The following is a 13,201-nucleotide window of genomic DNA, read 5'->3' on the forward strand; positions in this document are numbered from 1 at the left end:
CTAGACTGGACACAGTCTGATTCTAATCGATTTTTTGTTCAAACAAGCTCTTAAAATGTTTAATATGGGGGAACCTGGGTGGCTCAGTCAGTTAAGTATCTGACTTTGGATCGGGTCATGATCTCACGGTTTGTGGGTTCGAGCCCCACATCAGGCTCTCTGATGTCAGCACAGAGCCTGCTTCGGATCCTCTGTCTCCCTCTCTCTCTGCCCATCCCCCATGCTTGCTCTTGCATGCACACACGTGTGTGTGCGTGCGTGCTCTAAGATAAACATTTGGAAACAATATTTAGTGTGCCTCAGTTGATCTTTTAATACCCTGGCTTTACCTCTTACACAAATCCAGGTAAATCACTGAAACTCAAGCTCAGTTTCATCCATAAAACGGAGAAAATAACAGCACCTAGCACAAACTTCTAAGGATCAAAGGAGGAAAAAAAAATGTGAGCACCTGTGAGCGCGCACACACACACAGGTACTCAGTGAAATGTAAAGAAGGCCCAGGTACTCAAAGTCACTGGGCCCAGGGGGACCTTAGAAGGTCCGACATCCTCACAAGTGTTCAGGGAGCTACATCCCACTGGGCACAGTGCTGGCCAAGACACTTCTGTGCCATTTGGGGGAAAGATACACAGGCTTTAAAATCTCTGGTGGGCCAGCAGTTCCCAGCAGGGGCTGGCGTTTCCCCGCCCTAGGAAATGCTGTCCTGCTGCTGCCCTTCTCAGGAACTTCATGGCCAAGAGACTTGGCCACAGTGGAAGTGGCTGTTGTGCCCCGGGCCCTTCTCCAAGCCCAGATGTCAGGCCTGGGGCATCTCAGGTTACTTATGTTTTGTATTTTTATAATAGGCTTTTACTAGGAAGACTACCAGATACCAAGCTGGCACCCAGGAAAGAAGGGGCGTCTCCCCTACCCGGGAGACAATCTGGCCCAGAGCACAAAGATAGTATTTATTCTATTGGGTCCTGAAGAAAGCCCCGATTGATTCAGCTCAAGAAGAATAAAGACTTAATAACAACAGCACGGCCTCGGCCTCCCATCCGCAGTGCTTACAATTAATAAGGCCCTTTCATAAACACAATCTAATCAGAGCCACACACATTCTCCCCATTTAACAGATGGGGAAAGGGAGAGCTCAGCTGGACAAGATTTAGCATCAGCACTGCAGCCCAGGTACTCAAACTCAGTCCAGCCATTTTGGGGTCACATGGCAGTCATAAAACCCAGGCCAGGTCAGTGGACGTCCAGGATGGGGGGGGGGTGGGGAAGTTCCAGGACGAAACTGGAGAGCCCTCTCTTCCGGAGAAAATAGAAATTGGAGGTCAGTGTCTATCCAGGTTCAGCAGGAGACAGAGATCCCATGCAGCCTGTGAGAGGTGTCCATCAAAGCTTGGAACCACATACCATAGCTTCCTCTACTGAAATGTCTATTTTTAACGTCCTACCTCGAAAGGAATCTCTTTCACAGGGCAACGAGTCTAGATCTGGGAGCTAAAAAATACGAAAAAAATCTAAAGACGCCCCCATTAATTGTGCTTAGCCTGGGCAGTGTCAGACATACAAAGCACAAAAGACACACCAGCTCCGGCATCCCAGCAGCCTGCCAGCTTTTATAAGCCAATGCCCCAGAGGAGTGAGGTAACAAGAGGATGAAAATAATTCAGAGAGCTCAGCAGAGCGGTTCACGTGGAAAAGTGCCCTCAAAACGACATCAAGAGATAGCTTTTTACAGTGAGTTTTCCTACATCATTCATACCAACACCATTCCTATTCTTGAAGATAAGGGCAATCCAGACCTGCTCACCTAAGGAAATGTTTTGGAGGCTTAAACAGTTTACAGTGAACCATTCCAAAGTCACTTATACGCAGCCATCATTAAGCAAATAAGAGAGGTACACACGCCACCCTGGAAAAGGAGTCCTTCCCAAGCCTTATAACATGAATGAGGCCTGTGACATTGGCATGGGGGCTGGAGGGAATAAACGATCTCGTTTTTTGCAAACTAGGCAAACCACATCAAAGTGACCATTCTGATTCTGCCACCAAAGTGCCACTGGACCAGGAGCATCAGGACCGTCATTAGCCCCAGGGCTGAAGGTTAAGGCGGCATAAAGAAAAAGAAATCTCCCCCTTTGGCCCTGTGTTGCAAGCTCCCACACGGATTCCCCACAGTAAGTGGAAAGTCACAGAGGCAGTTACCAACTCGCTTGAAAGATCCCACGAGGGTGACCCCGGCCAGGGGTGGGAGAGGTCAGCAGCGTGCTTCTTCCCGGGCTTCACGGGAAGACAAGTTGCTTCAATTTGCCCCGGAACAAATCCTTTCTACGGTAAAGCCCTCTAGAACACCCCCCTTATATCTCTTCAAACCCTTAACAGAGGTCAATCATTCTCCCTATTTGCACCTGCTGAGGCCCACAATTGAGAAAACACACCACACCTGTTGGCTTACGCAAGTGTATTTTTTAAGGCCATCAACAACTTCCAGACAAGTCCTCTCTACCTGCTCTAAAAATACACCGCTGGGTCCTCACGAGGTGGCGGCCAGCCCAGCAAAGTGTTAGGCAGATGAAAGGCCCCCCCGTGGAGCCCTTGGGGTCCCAGCCGGCATAGAAAACCACCTGGAACCATGTCTACACTGGAGCCTGATTCAAACAAACTTCATCACCCTCCCCAGAGACCCTGCCGGCGTCCCTGAGCGTTGCTTACCACTTTGTAATGGTCGCAGGAATCCCGACTCTGGCCCCGGGCGGGAACCCACAAGTTGATGCTTATAGGCATGGCTCGTCCCCGACAGCCGCGCGATGCGGGCAGCCACCGGCCTGCACCCTCTCGGGGTGTCTAGTTCAAAGCACTGTGGAGGCGTGTGAAGCCTCGAAGGTTAATTTTAGCTGAAGTCACGCTCCCGCTGTGGTCAGATTTTCTTACACGGGCCACCTCCTGAATAGCGGCAGCTTATGTTACCCCGGCCCGCTGGGCGGCCCTCTGGCCCTCAGCCCTGGCTGCAGAGCGCTGTGATGCGGCCCCCTCCACCTCCCCGGCCAAATTCTCTTCGCCCTCCAAAATAACCCGACTCTCTGTGCTGACATTTTCATGACACACTCAAGGGAAATAAATCGCGGTTCCTTTGGCTGTCCCAGGCGAACAAACCTGGGGGCTCGCTCCCCGCTTAGCAAAGGCTGAGCGAGGAAGCTTGAGGCCGCGTCTGAGGCGGTGGCTGCTGGGGCCGCACAAGAGCAGAAGCCTGACGTGCCTGCATCTCCTGAAGTGCGGTTTTGACAACCTCTGTGTGTGTTGCCTACAAGCGTCTCATCTTTTGCCTGACACACTCTCTCTCCGAGAGGAACGACAGGCCCTTCCGTTTCTCTGAGGGGCTGATGAAGGAGAGGAATCCACCTGTTCCCACCCCAAAAGTCTCACGCCTGCAAAAGGAAGAGAGTGTGAGCCCTCTCACACTCAACCTTGCAGGGGTTTGGAAAGGGCTACCCAGGCCCCCACATGGCTGCGGGTTCCAGATCTCGGCGAGTGGATGGGTGTGGATACCAGGAGGAAGGTCATTAGAAGAGGCGCATTGCAGGCAGGCCTTCCTTGCATCCTGCCAAGCTTGGTAATCTGGGACCCGGCAGTTGGCCGAACCCGTCTGTACAAGGGTCGGATGCCTGCCTGAGGGAATTCTGGTCTGCTCTCGAGATGACCTTTTTCAATGTGGAAAGGACCATGGAAAGGCTATGGAACAATTAAATCCCATGTGGCCTATGACCTGGCAAGCAATACGCTGGGGTACAGTATCTGAAATAGGCGTCACGGCCACACCATTGCTCCCTGTAGGATGCAATGGAATGTCTTTGCCCTCCCTGAGGTCTACCAGTTCCACTCCCATGGCATCCGAGGCCTCTCCTTCATAACACTCATGCTTGTGAGGATTTCATTCATTCAAGTATTTACTGAGCATGTTCTCTGCAGCAGATACTAGTCTGAGCGTTGGAGGAGTCAGAGTCAAAAGGCACGCTCTCATGTGCCTCTATTCTATTGTGGAGGAGGGGTGAGGGAGAGAGACAAAACGGCAATAAACCTAACAAGCAAGCTCATACCAGAGAATGATAAATACCATGGAGAAAACGCAATAGAGAATGAATGGCAAGGGTGGAGAGATACTATGGTAAGGAAATCAAGAATAGCCTCTCTAAGGAGGGGACATTTACATAGGGACCTAACTGATAAGAAGAAGACAATCATGCAACGATGAAGGTCAGTGGTTCTCCCAGAGCAGTATCAGCATCGCATGGGGATCTGTTGGAAATGCAGATTCTCAGGGCTCGCTCCAGACCTCTCGAATCCAAAACTCTGAGGGTGGGCCCCAGCAGTCTGGGTTTGAACAAACCCTCTGGGTGATTCGCATACACACTACACTTTGGGACCCACCGTTCTAGGGGAAAAGCATTCTAGGTGGAGGACTGTATAAACAACAGGAATCTTTGGTTCTGCTCACCGCTAAAATCCCCAGCCACTAGCTCAGTGCCTACCACATAGTAGGAAACCAATAAATAATTCTGACTACTGGCCAGGCTTTCAGTCCCGGCCTCTAGAAGCCAGACAAAAATCACAAAAAGATACAAACTGTAAAAATGTTACATTCATAAAACTTCAGCAAAAGCACTCACAAAGGAAGCAGAGAAGGTCATTTAGAACCCAGGTGGCCAGGGGGAAGCTTTCTGGAGTGCCTGATACTGGCAGCCGCTAAGACTGACTCTTGCCAATCTAATAAAACTTGGCACCACAAAGTTGGCAATTAGATTTCCTGTAAAAGGCTAAATGTGGTGGCCTTCTGCTTCCTGATTCTGAAACTCAGTAAGAAAGGCATTAGTGTGTGGCAGCTGGGATAATCATTTAATTGATCTTTTCCACCCATAGAAGCCTCCTTTCCCTGCTCCAACCCACTGAATTGTAAATCAATGTCACCTTCATTGTGAGCATGAAAAGGAAGGAGAAAACACCGCTCTCCCCAAACCAAATTGGAGTCAATTTCCTAATGGGGCCTTGGTGAGACTCTAAATGGGTGCTGCCATTTCTCCCCCTCTGGCCTCCTCCTGGGCCACCCACACAGCTCCATCAGGGCCAGTGGCAGCTCCAGTGACATGCAAAGCAGGAAACAAGGGGCCTCCTATGGTAGGATTTCCGTAACATAAAGGGCTTGGATTCTGTTGTCAGCCAGACCCAATTCAAATCCCCAAACTGGACAATATTGCAAAAAGCAGCTAGAAAGGTGTTGGGAATGTAGGAAGGGGTGTATAAATATTTATTTTCCCTTCCCTCATTACTGCCATGTGTAATTGCATTCGCTGATCCAACAAATACTTACAGTGCTTATGCACCGTGCACCCTTACTGGGGGATATAGAGTGATGAGCATAACAGACAAGGAGCTTACTGTCTTCAGAGAGTGACAAACATTAATCATATAAGGATATCAAATAAAGATATAAGAAGATGTCAGAGAACAATTGTGGCAAATGCTGTAAAGATGGGTACATGGTACTATGAGCCTACAGTGGGATTTTTCAACCTATCGAGAGCTTTTTAAAATACAGATGCCCAGGCTCCAGGGGGGCATCTCACTCAACCTTAGGACATGGGTCCTGGCACATGCATGTTTAACAAACCTCACAGATGCTTCTCACTGTTGGAGTCGGGGTTACAGGCAAGCAAGGGGGGGAAGGCAGGAATGATCCATGTGGTAATTGATCAGAGTTGGAAATACTATATAAATTATCAGCTAAGCTTATAAACTAAATGACAATACAGTTTATCGGCATAAACTATATACTGATCTATATACTATATAACTACAAACTAATGTTTACTTCAATCTTAATATTTGTAGTTATGTATATATACATGGGTTAATATACACACATTTATTTCCTTGCTCTGCCAAGTGAAAAGGTCTAAAAACAGTGACACCCTAGTAACAACAAGCACACTCAGTACCCATATCTTGGTTTCTAACACCATTCTCCAATATAAGGAACCAGGGATCCTCAGAGAAACCACCGATTCTTGGAATGAGACAGGAAATATTCAAGATGGGTCTGGAGCAATCATAGTGCCAGAGAGTAATGATGTGTGCCCACACCAAAACACACTGACGGGGATATGTCACAGAAACACGGGAGCTAACTGAAAGAGCTCCCGATGGCCAAAGCTGGAACAGTTTGGAGCAATGAAGCAGTACTGGCTTAAAACCCAAAGTATGAAACAAATATCCATGAGTCTATTCTGATATAACTAGGGGACTGAATAAATAAATAAATGGGGAGAGTAAAAAAATCCTCTGTGCAAAAAGAATGCCAAATAATTTACGTAGATATTCTGTTCTCAAGGAAGTGGAGTGTGAACTGCCACTCTTCAAGTGTGGGCTGCACAGAGAACAGTACACAAAGGGGGACAAGAGTAGCTCTACAGGTGTGAAACCTGACAAACTCCACCACAGCCAGACGGTCGAGATCAACCTCACCATCAATAAGTCATGTTGATGGCACGCACCCTTGATAGGATGTGATGAAAATGGCACTTTGCCTTTCTGGTTTTTCCCTCCAAAACCCACAGTCCAATCATAAGAGAAGCACAAGACGAATCTCAACTGGGGGTGGGGTAGGGGCCCATTCTACAAAACACCTGACCAGTAATCCTCAAAACCATCAAGGTCATCCAAACAAGGAAAGCTGGAGAAACCGTCGCAGCCAAGAGGGACCTAAGCGGATAGGGCAACTAAATCTAACATGGCGTCCTGGATGGGGACACACAAAGGTCATTAGATTTTTTTAAAAATCTAAGGAACTCTGACTAAAGTATAGACTTCGGCTCATGATAATTTAAAAATACTGGTTCATTCATCGTGGCAAATATACCATAGTGAAAGGGGTTGCTAACACGAGGCGAAACTGGATGTGGAGTAAATGGAAGCTCTCTGTACTATCTTCACAACTTCCCTGTAAATTCAAATCTATTGTAAAATGAAAAGTCTACTTGAAAAGACAAACTATGAAGCTCCACAACTGATGACAGTGAGCAGCCAGGTTTGAAAACCGAACTCTTAAATACCCCATGAGTGTGTGTGGATTCGGCCATTTCAAGGGCAGAATGCCTTGCCTGAAGTTAGATTTGAGACCACAAAACTTCACAAACAGCATTCACTTGTATACACACACACACACACACACACACCCCACACATGGGTATACGTATAAAGTTTATACGTTAGTTACCATGTACCAGAAGCTCTTCCAGTGTGGGTGAGTTGCCTGGAATGCTCATTAGTAACTCTGAACGATAAAAGGACTTAAAAGAGAAGCCATTCAAAACTCCAAGTTTTGCTTTGATCCTTTCAAAAGAGCCATGAAAAGAACTATTTGTGCCCAAAGAACAACTGTCGGGAATCTCCCAGTTAACAACCCTGAGCCCAATCTCAAAAGAGCCTATTTGTTCCGAAAGATTTTCCATTTGAGTCTTCCTCACCTTCAAGAGAAGGAATCAAAATCCCTGAGGCTCCCCCAGGTTAACCAGATCAAAAGTGATGGGAGACACTGTAATTCATAAGGTAAGTTAGAAAACACCAGATTCCGAGAACGTCAGCAGAGGAAAAATGTCTCCAAAATGAATCAATGGCCCACTGTCTGAAGATTTTTAAGGATAATTTTTTAAATCCCCCATGTGCTTGGAAACATAAGCCAGCTTTTGCCAGCAATAGGTGGCAGCATTTCTGTTCTCCTGGCCACATTCTACATAATTTACTATTAACAGACAATTAGAATATAAGGGTTTTCAAGGTCCTACTACCTCCCTGGTTTTCCATTAAAGGATAAACTTTCTCGACAAATCGCTTTTACCAGAGACAAAAATCACATCTTTTAAGGAAAAAAAAAAACAAAACAAAAGAAAAAAAGTGACAAATTAATTTCCCCTAACATAATAAAACTAATTTCATCATCTTGTCCTGGCCATCTGCTTCGTAGATGCAAATCAAACTGATTTTCCACTGCCTGATAACTTGCTTAATTCAGTTAGCTCTTGCGACCCTGCTTTTGTGACCAGTGCTCCATGAGACCTTCCCCTGGTGACTTCTAGACAAGCAACCTGCTGAGCCAGAGTGTTTCTCCCCAGAGCAGCCGTGAAGCAGTCCCTCTCTCCAGCTGGCTGTCTATTCGTGAATGAAGTTTGAAAGAAGGCAGCTATGATGGCTAGAGCTTTAGCTGAACTGGGTTGGATAATGGGTACCACTTTCTTGGGTGTCAAGCACAAAGCCCTTTATACACACTTGTCACATTTAATTCTTACAATGTCAAACTTAGTGTCTATGACTGGTCCCATTTTAATACTGAGAAATCAGAGATCCACAAAGGTTAAACCACTTGCTTAAGGTCTCAAAACCAATGCTGTCTGACCCCCAGCCTAAGCCTTTGGCCACTATGCAGGTAACTCATCGCGACAGACTGAGCTGCTTCTAAGCCTGGGCTTCAACAGAGGCACCAAGGTAAGTGTGAGACAAATGTGCAAAATGTAGGATTTCAAGGGAATATCAAAAAGCCAGTTTCAAGTCGTTTCCTGCTCCATCAGATGGCAGATATAAAAAGAGAGGGAAGTGTGGTGAGAGAGGATTTTTTGAGAGGAGGGTGTCATTGGAGAACTCTGTACTCTAAGCACATCCTCTTACCCACCTGCTCAAACCTGGTGCTTCACTGCGGTCATGAGGGGTCTTGAGATGAGCATTCCTGCCATGGTCTGAAATCTGCTTTCTGCCCTGAGAATCTTGAGGGAGAGAGAGGGCATCGCTGATGGTTCCAGTGGTGGAGCCAGGGACCATGACAGGTTAGGATTGGTCTGTAGACCACGCTGTTGGGGCAAGAAAATTGAGTATCTCCTTGGAGAGATTGCACACTGGGGTTCATCGTGGGTCCTAGAAAGGGGCCCTTGAAGCACCCCACAAAAGAAAACCACAGCTTTCAACAGAGCAGGGAACCAGCTTAGGAAGGCACCTTTGTGTAGGCATCTTTGGTTGTGCACAGCTCCCCGGGAGTGGAGAGGGAAGGCCAACTGTTCTCACCCTCCCTTTGCAGGGTCCTGATCAGAATCCAAGTTGGGAGTTTTTGATTAGTATTACAGGCAGGGATATTCAAATTCCTCATTTGAGACTATCTTTGCAAATTATGGTGATCACAGGCCTCTGTATAAACGAGCAGAAAAGGCCACGAGCTGTGAGAGCCTTAGTCCTGTGGCAGGAAAAAAGAAAAAGAAAAAAAAAAAAAAAAAACCCCAAGGGACTTTATCCATAATCCACACATCACACTTGCTCCCTTTGCTGGTTATACGAGTAGTCTCGATTCTAGCTGCTGGTCAAGAGTCCCTGGGGAGTTTTATTTTTTTATTTTTTTTTAACGTTTATTTATTTTTGAGACAGAGAGAGACAGAGCATGAACGGGGGAGGGGCAGAGAGAGAGGGAGACACAGAATTGGAAGCAGGCTCCAGGCTCCGAGCCATCAGCCCAGAGCCCAACGCGGGGCTCGAACCCATGGACCACGAGATCGTGACCTGAGCTGAAGTCGGACGCTTAACCGACTGAGCCACCCAGGCGCCCCCCTGGGGAGTTTTAAAAAACACAGATGTCTAGGCCCCACTTTTGAAGAGTGATTCAGTACGTCTGAATGACCCACACATCTGCCTTTTTGGGTTTTTTTCTTTTCAAAGTTTTCTAGAGAATTCTGATGCATAGGCAGGGTTGAGAATGATCAGATCATGCTCTACATATAGATAATCTGGGTAATTATCTCTGGAAAGAGGAAGGGGGAGCATTTCATCCACACCTGTTACTTCTTAATATTTAGATAATCTGTATCACGTGGTGAACAGGGCAGCACGGTTACTAAGTATGTGCTACAAGGAGGGCCTGAGCATTGTTCTTTCTCATCTCAAAGTATTAGCTTCCAGTGGCACACACAGACCATATGAGAGTATCAAAAGCCAATTCCCTACCCTCTCTCCAGAGGGGAATCTTCACTTTATAAAGAACCGATTCGGAGACGTTAGTTGCCTAAGGTCTGGCAATGAACAAGAAGCAGGGTTGACATTCAACCCAGGCCTTCCGCTTTCCCAAACCACTGCACCTCCTTCCTTCTAACAACTGTCACTAATGTAGAGATCAAGACATTCTCTCCCCTGGCCCTGGGCCTGACCGTATTCCACAGTTCAAGCTAAAGAAGGGGCAGGTACTTGAGAAGGAATCGGGTGACAGTACAGGTGAAAGAGCTTCAACGTCAAGGCCACTAAGAAATAAGGATCACGCACCATGTGATATCCCTTTGATGGAGAAACAGAATTCAGGAAGAGAACCTTTTCCAATGAGAAGCATACTAGAGAATTCAACCATCTACCAAGTACATCGGATTAGAAAGCCAGAAGGGATGTTGCCTGACGTTTTAGGGCCTTGTTTATTTTCCCAGAAGGGGGTGGGAAAGAAACTCTGGAGAGATGGCGCACTGTGACTACTGAGGCAAATTCGGCATGAACGAGCTTTTAACAATTGCACGTGTAATCAACTACTGAGCTCCGAGTGAGTGACACATCAGAGGACAAAATAAATAAAACCCTCGGTAGTGACATGCCAGGTTCAGAAATCAGACACGCATGGTTTCGTGGAAATTATCTAGGCTTTGATTCCAGGCAGGAGTCGGTTTGAATTCTGGCTCTGTGACTTACCAACTGACCTGGTGACTCTGGGTAAGCCCCTTAGCCTTTGGAAAATCCCAGAAGCCAGAACACAGGAGTCCCCCAAGACTTTGTTGCTCATCTTTTTTTAAGGACTTAGACCAATGTGGTTACATATTTCAAATAAATGGAAAGAGACAGCCCAATAGGGAAAGGCAGCTTCACTGCAAATGAAATTTTAATGTCACTGGCAGTTCAGGTTTGGCCCTGGTCAATAGGAACCATAAATAGCTGTCACCTAATGGCCAGGTCCTCTTGAAAATGGGTTATTCATCTAAGCCCATCTCCCAGGGGACAGCTGCGAATACCATCGATGGTGGCACTAAGCAACGGCCTTATTTATAGCCAAGGAACAGATTCCAAAGATAGAAAAGGTCATGGAGGCTGAACTCCCTTCTCCAAATTCCCAAATTCCTGGAGGGCTGGGAGGTGAGGCTGGAGAACAGGTCTTACAGGAATGGCTGAAGACGGTGGGAAAAACTGTCAATAAAAGTGAGAAAAACCGAAAAGTAAGGAGAGGTTTGAAAAGAAACCATGAAAGGAGAAGGAAATGTAGGTCGTGCTACATATGCCTGCTGAATCAGCCACCACCCATCAGTGAGACGGCCCCATCTCTCAGCTAATACCTACTCTTTAACAGGTAGAAGACTTCTCAAAATCTCTTAGCATGCATTCAGGTTCAGGTGAGGGCCAGAAAGTCTTCCCTTAGCCACACCTGCTGTGAAAGCATTCTCTGATGCCTACAGAGGCGAGTCCCAATCCTTAACTTGACTTCTAGGAACTGCTGTTTACCTAGGTGCCCCTAAATGCACACTCCTTTCAGCCCAACGCAAATGCTGGTGATTCCTCAGAAAGACCCACCTGTTTCCAGCCTCAGGGCCTTCACGCCTACGGTGAGGATGGACAGTCTTCACACACTGGGATCCTGTGTATTTCTCAAAGAGCAGTCGGTTCAAAGCCCACTCTTTCCCTCACCAAAATTTTCCTTGAGCTTTCATCTCATCTTCAAGTTAAATGTCTTGTCAAGTCAAGTTAAATGTCTTGACTCCCATTTTCCATTTTAAGGTCTCTGAGGGCAGGATCTATGATCATTACCTCCATATTCTCTGGCAGTTTAGTGCCAGCTATGCCAAGAAGTGTTTGCTGGCTGGCTGGCTGGACGGATGGACGGATGGAAAGAGGGACAGAAGGAAGAATGGAGGGATTTGATGGGTTACAAAGGCAACAGCAGGGAACACATTATCCACTATGTCACTGTCATCTAGTACAGCCAGGAAAGGGCATGTCCTGGCCATCACAACAGTCTGATGAAGGCAGAGCTCCTCCCACAACACCATTCACAGATTTGGCCGCTGATAACTACCATAAGACTGGAAACAAGACTGTCTTTGGTTGACAATTCACAAAGCACTTGGATATCCTGCAAGACTCAGGGTTAGGAATCTCACCATTGCTGCCATATTGTGGTGAAGGATGGGTTTGCAGAGTACTGATTAAAAGCATCACAGATGGGGCACCTGGGTGGCTCAGTTGGTTAAGAGTTCGATTCTTGGTTTCGGCTCAGGTCATGATCTCATGGTTTGTGAGTTTGAGCCCCACATCAGACTCAGTGCTGACAGCACAGAGCCTGCTTGGGATTCTCTCTCTCCTTCTTTCTCTGCCCCTCCCCTGCTTGCTCTCTCTCTCTCTCTCACTCTCTCTCAAAATAAATAAGTTAAAATTTTTTAAAAACCATCAGAGATAATTAGACATAAGTTTGGTGAAAACATAATTGAAAACACATAATTTTGCTACTTTCCCTTCTTCAGTGGAGTCTTATAAAAAGCCCATATGAACATTACACACTTAAAAAAATTTTTTTTAATGTTTATTTATCTTTGAGAGAGAGACAGAACATGAGCAGAGGAGGAGCACAGAGAGAGGGAGACACAGAATCCAAAGCAGGCTCCGGGCTTTGAGCTGTCAGCACAGAAGCCGATGCGGGGCTTGAACTCACAAACTGTGAGATCATGACCTGAGCCGAAGTCACACCCTTAACTGACTGAGCCACCCAGGCGCCCTGAACATTACATACTTTTAACTAGATGGCACTACAAATCAGCAGAGGGATAAGGACACACACACACACACACACACACACTCTCCAAACTGCAGGAGATCGAGCTCTTCCCATTCTGATCCAATGAGCAGACCTGAGCTCAGAAAGTCAGTAGTATAAGTCATTAAGCACACCAGCCAGAGATCATATTATAACATGACACTCTTGTCTCGTCCTTAATCCCAGCACCCCCTTGCCTTCAAGCTCTCCTCACCTCTGCCAAACGTCCATACACATGGCCCCTGTTTGTCTGACTACTTCCCAAACCCACCAGCCACAGATGGGGTGAGGCAGAGGAAACACACGTCAGACAAGTCAGGCCGCTATTATTTTTAACTTGGTTCCTCA

General features: G+C 46.8%; 1 protein-coding gene across 13 annotated transcripts in view; it reads right to left on the reverse strand.

The window, feature by feature from the left end:
* NAV2 (neuron navigator 2) overlaps positions 1–13,201 on the reverse strand; it is a 496,240-nt gene that overhangs the window by 284,895 nt on the left and 198,144 nt on the right. Inside the window, exon 1 of one of the 13 annotated variants that reach the window (XM_053899897.1) lies at positions 2,707–2,887. The exons of the other annotated variants lie outside the window; for them this stretch is intronic. Coding sequence (XP_053755872.1) covers positions 2,707–2,778 — 72 coding nt within the window. The 5' untranslated portion in view covers positions 2,779–2,887. Of the gene's footprint in view, positions 1–2,706; positions 2,888–13,201 lie in introns of those variants that run through there. 13 annotated transcript variants of the gene reach the window in all.

This window comes from Panthera pardus, unplaced genomic scaffold (assembly GCF_024362965.1).
Source record: "Panthera pardus isolate Hobbes unplaced genomic scaffold, ASM2436296v1 HiC_scaffold_12, whole genome shotgun sequence".
NCBI classification, from domain to species: Eukaryota; Metazoa; Chordata; class Mammalia; order Carnivora; family Felidae; genus Panthera; species Panthera pardus.